The sequence below is a fragment of the Passer montanus genome, unplaced genomic scaffold (genome assembly GCF_014805655.1).
Source record: "Passer montanus isolate IOZ18808 unplaced genomic scaffold, ASM1480565v1 scaffold18, whole genome shotgun sequence".
Lineage (NCBI taxonomy): Eukaryota > Metazoa > Chordata > Aves > Passeriformes > Passeridae > Passer > Passer montanus.
This window is the reverse complement of record NW_024365381.1, coordinates 6019215-6038008: the sequence shown is the minus strand read 5'-3', so window position 1 is coordinate 6038008 and position 18794 is coordinate 6019215. Positions and strand designations below refer to the sequence as shown.

The window sequence follows — 18794 nt, the reverse complement described above, 5'->3', positions numbered from 1 at the left end:
AGTATTTTTTTCAGTAAAGGTCACTACTATTGCTTTTTTCAGTAAAACACTAGGCACTAATATTGCATTCACTGACTGATAGAATGAAAAATACATTGAGAGTTTTTATGTAACCCACTGTTCTTTCTATTTCTGGGAATGTAAAACATCTATACATGTATCAGTCTTATTTGGGCTCATAATAGAACAAAGCATTGGCTCCTTTTATTTAAATCTTAATAATTTATTTTATTGCACAAAAGAGTGGTATTTCTTGCTCTCCTGTAACTACAGTGTGTTAAAGTACCTGTCCAGAGAAGCAATTTTAAAATTTATCAATATACAGTTATCTGATGAACCTTTACTACAGGGATACTCATTATCAGATTTCTGGGGCTGCATTCTCTATGTGTTTAAAACCTACAAAGAGGCCTAGGAAGGTCAGCTGGCACAGTGTTCCCCAAGTAGCACACTTTTGGACTGTAAATTTGATCTTGAATGTAGCTGCTCGTCATAATCCTTTACTCATAAGAAAAGTGGCTTCTATTACTCATAGAGAACCCCAATGAAGATCAAAGGAGTAAACAAGCCACAAAATGCACATACTATTTCCAGCTGTTCTTTCCCTAATCTCATGAATGTGCCTCATTGAAAAGCTATTCAAAGAGAAAATAAGCCCTTATCATTGCAGCAGGCATGGGATTTGTATCTTCTTATCTCAGATGAGGAGACTGCTACTTCCTGCTTTCAAAGAAAGGAGGTGAATTCAGCTGAGGGAATTGAATTATTTAATGTGCTGTGTTGCATTCACATTGGTCACTGTTTTATTTCCATTATCAGATTAAAAGCAATACAAGAGGTACCTACTTTTGTAAGTGCTGCTCTAGCCAGCAAAAAGCTTTTGAGATCTTCACTTGGACTATGTTACAATACATTAAGCAGCTGTACAGGGTGTTGCTTTTACCTTTCAGTAGCAGTGAGAACATTCAGTAAGACACTGAGGTGGCCCCTGTGTGTTCTGCCAGGCTGTGCAGTTGTTCATATATGAAGATGTTTGGCTTATGAAAGGCACTTCCTGTGAGCAAACTCACAGACTGCTGAATGCAGTCATTAGTCTGGTACAAGAATCTCAAAGGTAGCAAAGGAAGCCTGAAAATACTATGCAGATAAAGAGGACTTCCTTTGTTTTTTCTTTGGGTAGCCTCTTGAAAAGACCTTTTGACTGTATCTGCCCTGTAAAATTTATGGCCACGGTTCTGGGCTCACAGGAGCATGAATAAGTGCACTGTTAATGGATGCCAGACTGCACTGAAATCAAGTTTGCAGTTTCCCATATGAACTTGGTCACCTTTAAGGATGTTTGACCTCTTACAGACATGTAGCACCTCATGCAATAGCTTTTTTCATTATTTATTTATAGACATGGAAGAAGCAAAATGAATTTACAGTCCAGATAAGTGCATTGTAGAGAAACTGCATAGAGGGCTTTTTTGAGAGAGCAACACTTTCCAGAATTTTGGAAGATAAGCTTAGTATGGAGTCACGTTTTTATGATCAAATCAGGTGATACATGCTTTTCTACCTTGAGCTATTACTGTCAAGTAAACTAAAATTACTTACAACTTACAGTTGGCCTAGCAATTTTGTCTTTCCTAGTTATCTGAAACATGTGCAATCTAGATGCTTGATTTACAGGACATACCTGATGACAGAAGGTTGAGAAAGCAATTTGATATATTATAACCAGTAAAATCTTACTCAATCTGAGTGAGAAGCATTTTATTACACCTACTAAATTCATCTTCTCTAATTGTAGAAAAATCATGCAAGAAGACACATTCAAAGATTTAAATAATAATGTAATCAGGGTCACATTTCTCTTTGTACTTAACATTATCAAATGCATTGGATTATTTTTCTCTGTGTGGTCAGTGAACTAGCATGAGTGTACCTAGCATGTATATATAGTTCTCTCTAGCTGACATTCATGTTTTCATGTTCATTTGCAGCAGTATTGTACAGATATAACATTTTTCATTGTACCAAAGTGATGAGAGTCAAGTCATGAAACTGGCTCTTTCCTAAAGACTTCTCATTCATCTGGTAAGCATGTTCACTTCTACATCTTTTCATCAAAGATACTTCCCTTATATCACTGAAGCAAAAAAGTTGAATTGCTGAACTCGGTGTTACTGAATTCAGTTGCTGGTGCTAATTGACCTGTTGAACTCTGTGTTCTTCCATACATTCTGTGATGATTAAAAATAGATTTGTTATTTTTATTCAGAACAAAAAATTTGGAGCAAGTTCCTTGATTATTTGTTTTGGGGCATTGTAAGCAACCACCACCTCCAATAGCTCCTGGGGATTCCGTCTGCTCAGCCCAGAGGCCCTGGGGTCTCTCCAGCTCAGTCCAATGGATGTAGCTGTGGCTTTCCCATTTGCAGGTTCAGGCAATAGTGAGGGTATAGAGACTTTACACTAGACTGGTGATTTCTATCTTATTTTTATTATCCTACTTAGACAGTCTCTCAGTGAAACACAGACATGATAAACACAAAGATTGCTCATGAATTCAGTAGGTGGCATTTTCCAAAGTTTCCTAGTGTGCATTTTGACAGTCATAGAAAGAGGCTTGTTTCTAAGATGATCAATTGCCAGTTTTTTTATTCTTCTGAACTTAATAAATTCAAGTGAGGATGATAATATTTTTCAAAAGTATATTTTAAATGCGAGTAATTTTCAGCCTGTATTGTCTTGATAGAACCAGATAGATGCATGGCTTTTCAGTAGTTAAGGGTGTTTTTTAGTATGTTTGGTTTTCTTTCCTTTTTTTTTAGGTGCAGTACTGGTAAAATACTAATCATGGCTGTTGTGCTACTATACAGTGTAATAAAAAAAAGTTCTAAAAGCACAACAATCTATTGATCACTAAGTACAATAATATGACAACCCATTGTACTGTACTTCCTCCTGACATTAGTCCAGAGTATTTCCCCACCACAACCTTTGAGGGCATAGAAGGGGTTAAGTTTTAGTTTCAGATATATCTAGAAATATGTGACATTTCCAAATTCTGTTTTTTCTCTTATCCCTCCAATGGTTACTAATTCTTAGTTCTGAGTCATTCATCAAAACCAGCCTTGCAGTATGTCTCGTTTCTTCAGTGACTCATCATGGATTGGATGTAAGGTAAGGAAGCTGCAGCCAGCAGGTTAGAACAGCTCACCTCTCAAATCCAATGATGAATAAAATACAAGTGAGCTTTGACAATTCAAGTGTGGTTTTAATTGGATTTTCAGAGAACCCTTGAAACCCCCATATGTAATATAAAATTTAATTACTGCAGTAGTTAAACTGACCTGAATGGACTTTAGTTTTTTACTTGCAGATCTTCTGCTGATTTTTTTTTTCCCTGTGTGGTGTGGAATCCAGTGGTGATACTACACAGTTTCATGTTGCTTTCATCACCTTTTTCAGGGTCCCAGAGAGGTAGTCCATAGGACTCATGGCTGAAAATCCTGACTACATAGTTCTCTGAGTAAAGAAATTAGGAATGGATAAAACTGTGTTTAGTTGAATTGAAACTCTGCCTTGAAATTTCTTTTTTGTTTTCTTAAGTTTCACTTTTTATATGTGTCGTGTGATTGACTTATTCTAGTCTTCGTATTGTCACTTTTTTGTTAATGAGTTGAACTTCTGCTCTATTCTGAATATTGTCTAGTCAGTGTGACAAAGTACTCTCCCCTGAGAGGGCTCAGATACCTTACTTCAGTTTCCTGTTGTATTCTCAAACTTAAGAACCTGTAGAAGTTTGTGTAGGAAATACTCATTTCACTGTCACTTCCATGTCTTTGAAAACACATACAAAAATGTATTGTGGAAGGAAAATAGACATCAGGGAACTGCTTCTCTGGTAAATCTCTTCATCGTATTACTGGACAATTATTTTGTACCTCTGAGTAATTTGAATCCTGTCACTTGAAAATTGAAAGGTACTCAAGGGGAATGCAATACTCCAGAAGATTTTGTGATTTGAGATTTATTTATTTATTATGGTGATCAATTTATTATTCACTTCTGAAAGAATTAAAAGCCTAGCTTTGCCATTTAAATTCAATTTTGAAAAATTTAGAACCATTAGTAGAACACCTGTATTTTGTATTTGCACTTAGCAAAGACAGGATGTGTGATGTGAAAAAGGCAAGGAAAAATTAGCTCCTCCCTTTGAGAGCTGTGGATTGTTGTAAAGCAGAGCTGTTTTAAATTTGAGCTCCATTGGTTTATTTTTTAGAATCTGGGTGGTTAATTAACTAGGCTGTCATTCATTCAAACCTTTTATCTTTCTTTTCTTCTGCAGTAGCCAAAACCTTTAAGTTTTTGAAATGATTTTTCAAACCTTTAAGTGATTTTGAAATGATAATTGAAGTATCAGGCTTCAGCAGGAACATTCAAACCTTTTATCTTTCTTTTCTTCTGCAGTAGCCAAAACCTTTAAGTGATTTTGAAATGATAACTGAAGTATCAGGCTTCAGCACGAACACATGCTTTTGGTGGTAGCAGGACTGGCAACAAATGCTGGTGTTAGATCGTAGCATTTGTATGATCTTAGATCTTAAGGTGCTTTAGAAAGAACTGCTTAAGCCTGTAAACAGGCTGTATTTGACAAATACGAGAACTGACACTGTAGTGCCAGATAGATTTCTTGGTTACAATGGAGAGAGGTTTTTCTCCTTCCATCCTGTCCCAGTACATTCCTTCACAGTAAAGAAAATTGTTCCCGTTTTTGGGCTGACCTTCAGAAGTGCTAACTGAAGGCTGTGGAAAAAACTTCCTCTGGACTGACTAAAGAGAATTGAAGGCTGTACATGTTAGGTTGTGAGTGGAGGCCTAGGTGATCTTGTTGTCATCCGAAAAAAAAATTATTGATTCTGGTTCTTTTCTAGGCTCCAAAACTTAAAAGTAAAATGACCAAAGGTATTTTACAAATGTTAATTTTAAAGGTGCTAACCAAAAGCATAAGAGGTATTAAAATCCTGAATGTATGCTTAGAGAAAAGGTCATTTGTTTTTTTCATCTGTGGGAAAATACATGTGCAGGAGCAGTATCTTGGTGGCTGTTTTTTCTTATTCTGTGGACACCATTATTTTTCCTTTTTGCTTGTGTATCATTAAGATTTGTAGCTGCCAAATATCTTTTACCTATTAGAACTTTCCATTGTCTGCTAATCCTTGCTCTCAGATTGCTAACTGAGCAAAATTAATGTGCCCAATAAGGCAAGACTGACTGAAGACATTAAAAAAAGGGGGTGGGGGGGGAAGGAAAAAGAAAACAAAAAAGGGTAGCATTTTGAAACTCCTGTAAACAGAAGAAAAAAATGTTGTAACCTTTTGTTTTGAAGTACATATTCAGAATTAAACCAAACACTGAGAATAATGTGTGATAAATGTCATGCATATTTCTGAGCACAGTGAAATAGCAATGCAATTTGAAGAGGCAGAGCAGAGAATAAAGAGTATTTTCTGCATGATTCACAGATCAGTTCCTGCTAAAGTAAAAAATTCATTGATTAGCACCTGTTTATTATGTTTCAAGTAGACTGGAGGGACTTAAAATGCCACAGTCATGATCAGAAGTCTGGAAGAATAGATTTAAACAAGGTTAAAAGATAAAAGAAACCCCATAAACAGGGTTAGAACAGAACAGGGTGGTGAATGAATGAATAGGCGGGGGAGGCTGTAGCATGACATTAAAATAAATCATGATGTAATGTCCTTGAGGGCCAAAGTTGTGCAAGCCATTTTTTTTTAACTCTATAGAACTAGATAATAGAAAAAACACTACAAATGAAAACAACAGAAAGCAGATATGTCTAATGAATAGCTGGGATGCAGATGATTTTTCAATTTAGCCAATATTACCAGATATGTCACAGTTTACAATATCTTAAAACTTGAATTTTGATATTGCTATGATGCTATTTAATAGTATGTCAATAGTGTGATGGGAAATAAAATCCTCAAGTTTCAAATCAACATTAAAATGCATATTTTAATGTTTTTAATGCTTTTAATGTTTTCAGCTCTTTGAATGCAGAAGATCATTAAATAAAAATCAATCCTTTTGCATTTTTCAGACTGGCGAAACACTGTGTGTCAGTGGTAAATACATAGCCCAGATGGTATTTGTCATCCAGAAAACTGTAGTTCTCCATTCTGCACCAGCAATTCTTGTTTCTTAATTTGTGGGAGAGCTGAATGTCTTGTCTCTTCCATACAAGGAGAACTTGCATAAGAAGGCTACAGGATTTGTTGCTAAGGGGCATTGTAAGCTATAGAATGTAGAATGTTCAAGACAAAAGCACAAGAGGTTAGCATGAGGAGAACTGGTGGTTTTAGTTGAGCTAACCCAATCTTTATTTACTTATGATAAATTTGTTAGAAAATCCCTCAAGGTACCTAATACAAAAGATGAGCAGAAGCTTGTATGTGGCTACTATTTCCTTTTAACATGGCACAAAGAATTGTAGATAGTAAGTAATTATTTTTTTTCTTTTCACTTGGAAGAAGAACTCTTAATTTCTTTAAATACAGGTTTTGAAACTTTGCATTGACCATTGCTCTGTAGCAATGTGAAAAGTCCACTACAGGTAATCATAAAAAGCACACTTTTGTAAATTTTGGACTAAGAATGTATTGTTTTTCTAAGTCTTTGATAAGGCAAATCCGGTATGCTGTTTGCTTGTATTTTTTACTACAAGTGAAGATTTACCAATCTGCTGTTAATTTTAATTTGGTGCTCAGAATTCTCTGATAAGTCAATCCACTACTGTCTTTGGAGGGATATGAGTTACTTGCACACACAATGAAATGCTTTCTAGGCTATTGTATGTGTATAGAACTGGAGCTTTATGAGATTTGCTATTTGCTAATTATAATCCTTGCAATTTTATTGACATTTCAGAAGAAAATCCACCTGTTTTCTGAAGCTACTTTTCTTGTTTCATTAAAAAAAAATCTGGCAATCTGATGTTAGTGCTATGACTTCTCATATCTTGCAGAACTCCCCATAAATGCAAGAAGGCCAAGCCTCATACTCACTGTATCAAACTGCTTGAATATTTTTAGGTCTGCACAGTTGTGTATAATTTATGAATACTTTTGAAAGATAGTCCCATAGACAGAGCATAATGTACCACCTACATGAATAGCAAATTGTGCTTTAGGGAAGGATAGTACTAATTTAGATGTGATGATATTAAAAATAGTCAGAACAGCATCATAAAGAATATTTATTAATCATACTATTATATTCTTTATTGTAAATCTACTCTCAAAGAATAAGGAATCAAACTGTAGTACTAAGAAGAATCTAGATTTTTTTTTTTCCTGTTTTGAAATTCTAATAACGTGAGGGGTGTCAAATTCCATGTGTACTTACCATTCAAAATTAAGACTGGCTTTAAATGCTTAAACTGGAAGTTTGAATGTTCAACTGTCAAATGTATTATAAACCTCTATGATTTGTCTGCTATAAAATTAGAGGGAAGAGGGAGAGCAAAATAGAAGTTTTCCAGTGTTTGTGTGGCATGTAAGGACTTCCAATATGAGACTATTTTTTTCCTCTGATTCCGTCAATTTGTGGTTATTATTGCAATTAAAAACTAGCAAGCTGGTTAAAATAAAGTATTTATTAAGTTTGTTAATTTGTTTTCTCTAAGATTACTGTCATGGGAGTTTGGGCATTCTTGTTCTAAAAATTGATTTTTTTGTGGGTGGAGGTAGAATGTGGAATAAAGGGGACTTATTTTATATGTTCCTGCCTTTTCTGGACAAGTAAGGTGTATAATGAATTTCAAAGTTTTCAGACCAAATATTCTGACAGCCTGCTTACAGAAAACGGTAGTAATCCTAGTGTAAATTTATGCAATGCAACTAATCTTAGCTACCTAAGAGCAGTTTATATCTAATTGCATGACAATTAGATATGAAGTTCTCTTAGATGGAAAAGCACAAGTATAAATCTGGTCCAGTGGTGTTCTCACCTCCTGGATATGATACAGCAATGTGTTTGTGGGGACTGTTCACACAGGAGGTATAATGAACAATAACCCTGATGAAGAATAATTGTGTCAGAACTTTTTAAAAATAGGATAAGGGAAAGAACTAGGCCAGTGAGTGCCAGTCTGCAACTCAGCAAAAGCTACTGACATGCAGTTATTCTTTCTTATATGTAGCATGACATGAGGTATCTAGACAACAGTAGTAGTTTTGTTGTGTTTTTGAAACATGTATTTTACTTAAACTTTGGATTTGGAAACACTGCAAAAACTGGTCTTCATGTGTACTTTAGAAAAAATTAAAACCTCCCTAATGAAGGGTAGAAATTTTGCTGCCTATTATGGGATAGATTTTTTAGCTACTCAAAATATCAAACCGTAGCAGGATAGGATGATGAATTATTTACAAGCTGTACAGTCTAAAGTATCAATGAAGGGTGCTGTTTCAGCTTTAACCTCACTTCAGTATAAAACTAAACTGTTCATCCAAGCTCTCATTTTGCTTTTAAAGTGGTTGTGTGAGCTTAGAGGTACTGTCTGCCCCAAGGTCTCAAGGCAGTAATTTTGCTTACTAGAATGCATAGGAGTGCATCACTCTCTGTTCTTCTCATCCTTCAGTGCCCATTCTCTGTGGCTGCCACACAGTGGTTCCTGTAAATAGGCAGGGCAAACCAGGGATCTTTTGGGATGACTGTCTTTCATTCTGATTGAATGTTGTTCCTCTTGGATTCTTTTCATAATGTCTCTTCTCACAAGCCAGAATATAAGAGCACCTTGTGCCAGCAAATGCAAATGGATTCATTCCTCTTTTGAGTTCTGCAGTTTGACGTTATGCAAATCTTTCTTTGTGGGTGGGAACCTTGCCATTTCTTCTCTTCTTCCAGTGTTGAATTTCAGCTTTGCTTCCTGATATGGACCTGTGCTGGACTGACATTAGTTGCTTATATGGTGTTGGAGAAGGCAGTGTCTTCCCAAAGGGCCAGATCATTAGTTCCCTTAAGCTGTCAGTCTGTGTGGATCACAAACTCTTCTGTTAAGCTGCTTTTTCCTCTGTTGGGTCTAGTCTTATCAAAAGATATGAGTTCTCTCCCTTTTACCCAGAGGAGTTTCTGTCCCTATTCCTAGGAAGAATCACAAATTTCATTGATCTTTTGTATTTGTGCAGTAACTAAGCTTCATTTTAATTATTAAGTTATGCAGCACTCTTTTTCTTTTTTTTCTCAGCCTTCTTGAATGATACTGCTCAAAAAAACAGTATGCCCTGTGGATTTATCTACTTTGTCTAATATTGCAAGTTAGCTGCAGTGACATTTAAAAATCACTAAGTATGTTATAAATTAGTGGCCTGAAAAAAATGACACTAGAAAATGTCATAAAGCATCAGGAAAAATGTAAATATTTAAGGTGACTAGCTTGAACTTAATGAAAAGTTTAAGCTTACCTATGGGGAAATCAGTAACTTTAACCTTAAATATAATTTTATTATTTATTCAGTAAAAAAAAGTGAATACTGGAGGAGATGGGATTGGTGCTTATGCAGGCTACTGTAGTTGAGAGAAATTTTAAATATATGTTTTTGTTCAGTGTGTTTTAGTTTAATATTTTGTATTTTTGCAGCATTCCAAAAGCTATATTAATGACATAATTAATAAAAAATTACATTTGAAAAATAGTGATAAATCTAAGGAAATGTGAGAAAAATTGAAAGAGGAAATTTGCATTGGCTTGAAAGAGTGCAGCTACAGACTAAAAATAAATTTGTGAATTGCCTACTTTTCCTCCTTTTTTTTTTTTTTTTTTTTTTTCGGAAAGCCAATTAAGAGACAAGTAGAGCTCTAAAGATAAATCACCCTAGCTATTTGCTTTTTTTTTTTTTTTTTTTTTTCAGAAAGATAGCCAATTAAGAGACAAGTAGACCTCTAAAGATAAATCACCCTAGCTATTTGCTTTTAGGGTTGGCTCTACTGAAGCAGACCCAAGGTCCATCTGGAGACACCTGAGCTAAGGTACCTGAATGTACTGTATTATAAGCTACTTTCCCACATACTTTCTTGACCTGCAATCGTTTATGTCTGAGGGACACATCTGAGCCAGATGTGCAATCTTTGTGTTTAGAAATAGTTATCCTGTATCCTCTTGCATGTTGTGCTGTCTGCACTCTTTCGTGGCGTGGAGTCCCACAAGCCAGCTTCAAGTTATGAAGATTTGCCACATTTTATCTGTTTTGCATTTGTTACCTGATGGGTTCATTTGCTGCTTCTGGGTGAGAAGAGACAATAAGCAGTTGGTCCCCATCTGCCCTTTTTATGCCTTTCCTGGTTTTAGATCTCTTTCATGTTCCTTTGGTTCCTCTCCTTTGGCTTAAGGCACTAAATTGCTTCTGATCCAGAATCTGTTCTATGCCTATTCTAATGTTACATTTTTTGAGACTGGGCTTGGGAAACCAAGACTCTGCACAGTATTTGAGGTAATGTGTGATAGCAGTGTAACGATGTTCTGTGTGTTGTTCACTCCTGCCTTTTTAAGAATTACACAGAGTTTGCTGCTTTGCACACTGTGTAGCACTGATTTTAATGTGGAAGGGTGTTGGTTAGCTCTAAGCTTTCTTTGACAATTACTGCCTGTTGCATTTTCAGTATTGGGCTTCATTTGCCACTTTAAAATCTACTTTCTCAATCTTATGGAGTTCTTATGTCATTCTTTACCGCCTGCCTTCATTTGCACTAACATGGTATCATCAGCAAATTCTGTGGCTTCATTTTCCCCTCTTTTCTTCTCTTCTGTTGAAGTGGGAAGAATTAAACAGCTAGAACCCCAGAGAATCACACAGGTTGTTTATTTTATTGTGAAAATTGACAATTTGGATTTTTTCTTCCTACTTTAAGGTAATTATTTATTCATACAAAGCCTCCTCTTATTTTGCTGCTCTGAAGTCTTGGGTGAGAAAGGGAGTGGGATGTCAGTGAGAGCTTTTGGAAGTGCATGTAAATTATATGAATTAGATCCTGCTTATGTACATGATATTTTGCTTCTTTCAAGAAATTGTCTTAGATCACACAGCAGAACTTCACATCTCATATTGACTCTTCCCCAAAATACTGTATTTATCTGCATAGCCATTACATTTCTGATAGTTTCTACTTTTTCCATCCAGCACATTTGGCTGGTATTGCATTGTCTTCTGCAGTTTCTCTTTCACTGTTCCCAGTATCCTTGAGCTGTCATTTAGTTCTTTAAAGCTTTAAAGGCTTAAAGGCATTCCTGTTCTTTCTGTCGTATTTCTTAGTCACCTGGCATTCATAAAGGAACAAGTGTACTACTGTTTGTTTTTCTGAACCTCTTGTGGTATAATTTTATTTGTTTGGGTTTCCTGACTCTTGTTAGCCTCTGCTTTAGTTTTTAATAGGAAGATTTGTTTTCTGGGTTGGTTTTTTTTTTTTGGTTGGTTTTTTTTTTTGTTTTGTTTTGTTTTAGTGTGTGTAGTTTTGGAATTTTTTCTTTTTGAATCATTGTGTATTTTGGTATTTGTTGGCTTCACCCTGCTTCTCATTTGAAAAAATTTGTGTCTGTCTTTGATTTCAATAGGCTGCAGTTCCTTTACGTGTTAAATTAGTTCTGTTCTTCCTGAACAGACATTCTGTTCCAGAACCAGCATTGATTTCAAAAGATCCTTCCTTCTCACTCCTTTCTCTGTGACAAATTTTAAATTTTGAAGACATAATTTAGCCTTGGTCAGATAATCCTGATGTTTGGTAACATGTTTTTATTTTAAAATGTGACTAGTAGTGTTGCATAGTTATGCCAGGGAAATAATATAGAGTATTGCTCTTTTTTAATCTGGTTACAAATATCCTGTATAGTTTGCAGTGCAGCCTACAAATATCCTTGCTCTCAGTATTCTATGAAGATAAGCTGAAAGAGTTGGGGCATTTCAGTCTGAGGAAGAGAAGACTCTGGGGAAACCTCATAGCACCTTTCAGTATCCAAAGGGGGGCTAAAAGAGATATTATGATTAAAAAGTGGATTTAGAGTATAATATTTGCACTTGCAGCACTTCTTTACAGCCATGGCAATCTTAGAAGGATCATGTTAATTCCTTGCTATTCTCATCCTCCAATTTCATCTCTAAGACTACAGATTATTTTTCTTCTGTCTTCAGTAATGTTTTATGGATTGAGAGAAGTTTTAAATTAACAAAACCATTCCACTAATAGATTTTTTTCCTGCTGAAAACTGATTTTCTTCCATTTTTTCTATTTTTAGACTTTAAATTTCACAAATGAGAAAATATTTATTATAGATTACAGGTAGGATGTGTTTTGATTCTGCTATTCAAAGAGTATTTGTAGGAAAAGCTAATTGGGATAATGAAAAACTGAAAGATACCTTTTATTTAAATAAATTGGTTTGGCTTTATGGTGTATTTGAGTGGTAGGAAAGCATGGTTGGTTTAGTTCTGCCATTTTCATAACAATTTCACATTTTAAAAAATAAACAGTATTGTTTAATATTTGCTTGTCGTGACTGTTACCAAAGACCATGTGTAAGGTTTGCTTGAATACATTATTTTCAGCTACTCTGTATTTGAAGGCCAAATGGTACTTGTAGGTAAGATAAAAATTATTCTCAAGAAAAGCATTTTTTATGTTGAAACTAGCTCAAGAGTTACTGCAAGTGGTTTGAATTACTATTCATGGAATAAAAGGAGGTTATTTTCAGGGTAAAGGAACTTGTGAAAAGATAATTGGTTAGACTAACATTCTCATTGACATAATTTGCATTAAATATGCTACAGTGAATTGTAGTTATGCTTTTCCATTTGAAAGGCATGCTTTGTTAGCTTACTTAAAGAGTCTAATTAAACTACAGTGTAAGTAAGTCATGCTCTTTAATTCCTCAATACAATATCAAACTGAGTATCCATGACTACCAACCTTGTAAGTGTGGACAGTCATAAACCAGCTCTTGACCCCAGTGGATTTTCTAGATGAAATAGTTTGATTTAGCTAGTTTACATTTGATCATTCTCAGATACTGAAAGCATTTAACCAATCCTTTAGTTTAATTTTACTCTTTTATAAGAGTAGAGAAACCTATTTCCTCCTTGATGCAGTGTGAGCAGTCTTGGGAATATTGGAAGAAAGTATCAATACATATGTTCTAGTAGTAGGAACACTTGGAGGACCATTTTGATTTTGGTAGAACTTCTTTGCAAATGTAACTAAATAGAGCTTTTAAAACATTAATTTGCACATTTTCGTACCCATTTTAAAATCAGGAGACTAATATTTTTATTTCTTTGGTTTTCAGAATTAGTTATTATGTATTAACAGTACTCCAGATATTTTGAAACAGGGGCTTTTACTTCCTCTTGTGCAATGAAGGGGGAGGTGCCTTTGTCAGTAGCGAGACAGCTGTGAGTGCTCAAGTTAAGTGTTTGCATGTGCAGATAGATACATAAAGATATAGGGTCTTATTTTTCCACACTGCTGAGCATCCCTAGAAAAAGCATGAAACCTGGTGTTTTTATTGTATGAACTGAACATATGTAAAATTAGCCACCTTATTAGATATCTAAGTCTTAATTTCTGTGCTTATTTTTAATTATTGGCAATTGTACTGTTTGATAGTGGCTGTTTTCAAAATAGTAATCTCTGGAGATGCTGAATGTAAACCAAAAACATAGCTGATCAGGCAAGGTTATGTATCAGCACAACACTGCTGAGCCATGTTAGATAAAGCAATTGAAAACAAAGAAATACATATTCAAGCTGGACATGGTAATGGCCATAAATATTTATACAAATATTCAGCTGAGAAGGTCACTTTCTTGCTGTAATGGTTCTGAAAATGATGATGGTGGATGTGCCAGGTACTCAGTGTTACTAGCATATGACTATATTTGCATACCCAATCACCATACATGAAATGCAATAAACTGGAAGTGCACTTTAGATATAAAAAAAAATAAATTAATATTCACGGCCAAAAAGTTTTAAATTCCACCTGAAGGATGATTAGATCTCTCATTTCACATTATTTGGCAGAGAAATAGGCCAATTCCAATTGCAATGCCACTTTTCTGCTTATTCCTTTTTTTTGTGAAACAAAAGCCAGCTGATGCTGGCACTATTGAGTAAAACTGGTCGAAGATTGCTCTCTCCTACATTTTGGGACAGGCAGATAATGTAAAAGAAGCCATTTTGGGGAAGGAAGATTATATGTTCTGATTTTGTCTGCAGGATTAAGGGCATGATTCAGGAATCATCAAAGTTATGAATGGCATTTAGGATGTCAAGAGCCAAATGAAAGCTAGATGATCAATTGTTGGTAAAGCCATTGAAAACTTCCTCTAGGGCATTCATTCTCTTTTAGAGAGAACTGTTGCCTCTCAGCCAACTGCTGAAATAAATCACAGTTACTTACAGATGACCACAGATTGGGTCAGGTTGGAAGGAACCACAGTGGATCATCTGGCCCAACCTCCCTACTCAAGCAGGGTCATCCCAGAGCACGTGGCACAGGTTTGTGTTCTGATGGTTCTTGAATATCACTAGGGAGGGAGACTCCAACAATCTCCCTGGACAACCGGTTCCAGTGCTCACAGGAAAGAAGCTTTTCCTCATGTTTTGGTGTAACTTCCTGTGCATCAGTTTCTACCCATTGCCTCTTGTCCTATTGATTGGCACCACCAAGGAGAGCATTTTCACACCCTCCCTTCAGATACCTACATACAGTGATGAGATCCCCTTTCAGTCATCTCTTCTTGAGATTGAACAGGCCCAGCTCACTCAACCTTTTGCCAAAAGAGAGACTCTCCAGACCTTTGACCAACATAGTAGCTCTCTAATTCTCAGGATCAAATTTCATCTCCTTCATATAATAATTCTGCATGGCTTTTTTTTTTTTTCCTAATAGAACTCCTAAAAGTTATTTATCCTTAAATTGCAGTCTAAGAAGAAATATCTTAGCTTTCTCTTACTCTGTACCTTTGGCCATCATTTTGCAACCTTAATCTTTCATGTTTCCTCTGTCACAGACCTTATTTATTCTTTTGAGTTACTGGAGTTCTTGTGTGGTTTTTTTCAGTAAATAAATTTGTAGGTCTGTCTTTTGTAACACAGCATGGGGCTGCAATAAAAATATTGCATTTTAGGCAAAAGGATAATCCACTCTCCCTTATAGTAACAAAAAGTTTCTACTGGCTTGAAGGAATGTGGTAGGTTAGAAGATTCTGTAATTATGTATTTAACTTAATTAATCCTATTTAAGGGTTTCTTTTAATTCAATCCTTTTTGCATATGGATTGGAACTTGGGGTTCAGTGCCTTTTTTCTGATGATATGCTGGAGGATGGAGTAGTAGGAAGAGAGAGAATATAGCTACCAGACAACAGGAAGTCTTTATTTAGCTTGTATAATCCAGTTTTAGAAAAATTTCCATGTTGGTGAGAGTCTATCTACAGAGCTTTCAAAGCTGTTGATAAGAAATTCACTCTGTGAATAATGTGTGTATTCCTACTGTGTTGTCCACATTGGACCTTTAAATGAAAATCTTGCATGTTGGCATGGCACTTAACACCTCATCATTCAGTTTTGTATTTGTTGCCCTTTTTTAGTGCTGTTTTGCAATAAGTGATTAAAAGTCCTGTAGAAGTTTGGCACAAATAAGTTTAATATTGTGAATACAAGCAGCATTAATATTTATTTCTTAAATTTACCTCTTTGGGGTTAGGAACTTCAAAGAAAACATTTTTATGATTTTTAAAAATAAATATATTTTTATTTCTTTTCCTTAGGAGATTCCTTTACACAGTTTCGATTTGCTGACGAGAAAGAATGGGATAAAGAAAGTATATGCCATAAGCAGGTAACAGAATTATCATTCAAATGATTTATATAGATAATCACCTGGGACAGAATATCTGGGCAGTTGTGCCTTCAGCAACAAATTGTTAATACAGTAATAGGACTCTTTATTCTGTATATTTTTATCAACTTCTCTCTAATGCTGGAGGATCTTGTCCTTGGGCCCTGTACTTTTTTTTTCTAGTGAAGACTAATCAAAGCCTCAGGCTCGGTTTTTAAGTTATGTTGGGAGGAAAGAACAAGAAAGCCCTCCAGTGAAGAGAAATCAGACTGTCTCTTTGCTTTACTGACATAGGAATTCAGCCTTCCTTTTTCAGCTGTATTCAAGAGAAAAGTGTTTAATAGAATGACTATAACAAAACCTGTAGGAGTGTATTCATGTATTGGACTGTAAAGCGTTCTAGTTCCTTCAGATTAGCAGTTCATATCCTCTGGTTGAAACGTCATGCCCTAAATAATTAGGATACCAACTAGATTTTTTGTGTATGAATTCTTTATGCTTCAATAAAAAGAAGCATAGCAGTAGAAGTCTCCTGTTTCTCTCTCAGGATACTTAAAGTGTCTCAATCTCTGCAGCTGTCTTCCTCATCCAAGTCACCTAAACATTTGCAAAATATATGCTTTTGTCTTCCAGGCTTTTCTTAAAATTATTGTGAAACTCTGCTTGAGTGTCTCTTGTAACATCCACATATATTCAAATTTTAAAAATGTGCTACTTATTTTCTAAAATATTACAATAATTATTCCCTGGGAAGTGGCATTTAAAGGTAGTTTAGAGCTGCAAAGTCAAATTAAAGTGAGGAACTAAACCCAAATGCAGCATTTGTCTAAACCACCCCCTGTTTCTTTAGTGGAACACAGGCTTTCAGCAACTGGTTTTTCTCATTGGTTCTTCTGTTCCTAGTGTGCAGGATGGTGTCAATATCCCAAGTACTAATTTCTTCATAGTTTCCTCAGAGGATTTTCATTATAGCATTTAGGTGATTAGAACACAGTAATTAATTCCTGAATGGCTAAAGCCATTGTGAGCAGACTGAAGCTACATGTTGTCACCATTACCCTTCCTTTGATTTCTTATTTTAATCCAGAATCCTGTCCCAGATGGTTTCACAGCATTATCTAATTTTTCACATTGTCTCTGATCTTCAGCCTGGTATCTCATTTTTTTATGACCCATCTTTCTTTTCCCTGAAAGGCAGATCCAAGTCTAATTTTCATCCTAGATACCATTTGCCAAATTCCTGGCCTTTGCCTCTTAACTCACCTGTTTTTTTCTAGTTCTTTGCCTGTCTACACGTTATGTAAAGGATTAAGAATTTTAAACTGAAGTAAATTGGTTATGAGGAAACAGAATAAAGCAGAAAAGACATAGAACTAGTTGCAGAATTATTAGATATTTCTCATTCTCTGTCTTTTGTAGAAAGCAATGGCAAAGCATCAGTTTCAAATGTGGAATGGAAATGTTAGAGTGATGTCAACAATAACAGAATTTAAATTTATTAAGAATACTGTCTTTCATTTTCACAAAAAGTAGGTTTGCATTTGCTCCACAGCATATTGATAAAATGTAATAAAACTCATAGTCTCATTCATATCATGGTCTGCAATTGAAAAAGCATAGTTATTAGTAATTTGGATTTTTCAATTAAAAATGGCAATTTCAGCAACGAAGTATGCCTCTACACTTTTTGAGCAAATAATGCTATGTGCCATGAAGTGTTCATAATCTATTAAGTACTGCTTTTATCCCTTTGCTTTTTATTAGAACACCACTTTTAGAGACGTCTCTACTTAGATATCAAATTTCTTCTTCTATTATTTCTCAAAATTCCCCTTTTCCTTTATCCTCAACATTTCCTCCTCTTCCCTATCTCCACTTTTTTACCTTCATTTGCAATGTTCATTCATGTTAATATTTTTCAAGTATACATAGCTCTTCCAAAATGCACTTAAATATTTGTTATTCAATTATACTTTTTAGAATTTTTTGTGTTACAAGATTCATACAATTGCCTTGTCTTTTGCAACTGTGCAGAAGCTACATTTGATCCTTAATATCTGTCAAAATAACTGTATTTTCTGAACATCTAGCTCATTGCTGGGCAACAAAAATTATTTGCTGAAGACTTTGTGAGGTTACTTTCACCAATTATCTTTTATGGTGATTACTAATCCATTGTAAAATGAAGTTCTCAGTACAGAAGAAAAATTCTTGTATCAGATATATTTTTAGTCCTTTTATTCTTATTACTGGACACCAGAACCTGTATTTGGATACAAGAAACTGTTAAATCTGCTGCATTGTTTCTTTTAAAATTTATTTTAATTTTGCAAATGTACTGTCAGAACACACTATGTCTTTGATATTCATTCTTGCTTAGGTGTTAAAAGCCTGTTTAAAAGGTGTTGACTGGCTTTTGGAAGCAGTATGAATTTCTTTGACAAATCTCTTATGAGTCACAAAACTCTCCTAATTTTTGAGTGTTTGGACTTCTAAATGTCTACATCATATTGAGAAGGACTCTCTTCAACTGAGATTTGGAAGCAACTTCTCTATTTCTGTGAAAATACAGGCTAAGAGCATAGACTGAACTTCAGCGTTTCATTGTCAGATTTTAAAATACATGATGGATATCAGATTTATCTTTGCCAGTTTATCCATGGCGAATGTGTTCAGAATGTTCTGTTGTACTCTGAGCCTGAAATCTGTTTTAAAACTGCTGAAATCTGGTCTGTTCTGTAGAAACTACAAATATTGCTGTTCCGTTTTGTGTAATTTTGTTTTTTAAAAAAGGGTCAAGAGAAACAGCAACTTCAATACCTGTCACAGTAATAAGTTCTCATTTAGCAGCAGTAGCATATTTTTCTTGAGTGTCATTTTAGAAATGT

The 18794-nt window shown here is 35.1% G+C and overlaps 1 protein-coding gene across 1 annotated transcript in view; it reads left to right on the top strand.

Annotated features, from left to right (window-relative positions):
* The window catches only part of AVEN (apoptosis and caspase activation inhibitor), an 86279-nt gene that overhangs the window by 63958 nt on the left and 3527 nt on the right, over positions 1-18794 (top strand). Inside the window, exon 3 of the mRNA XM_039705025.1 lies at positions 15836-15906. Coding sequence (XP_039560959.1) covers positions 15836-15906 — 71 coding nt within the window. The remainder of the gene's footprint in view (positions 1-15835; positions 15907-18794) is intronic.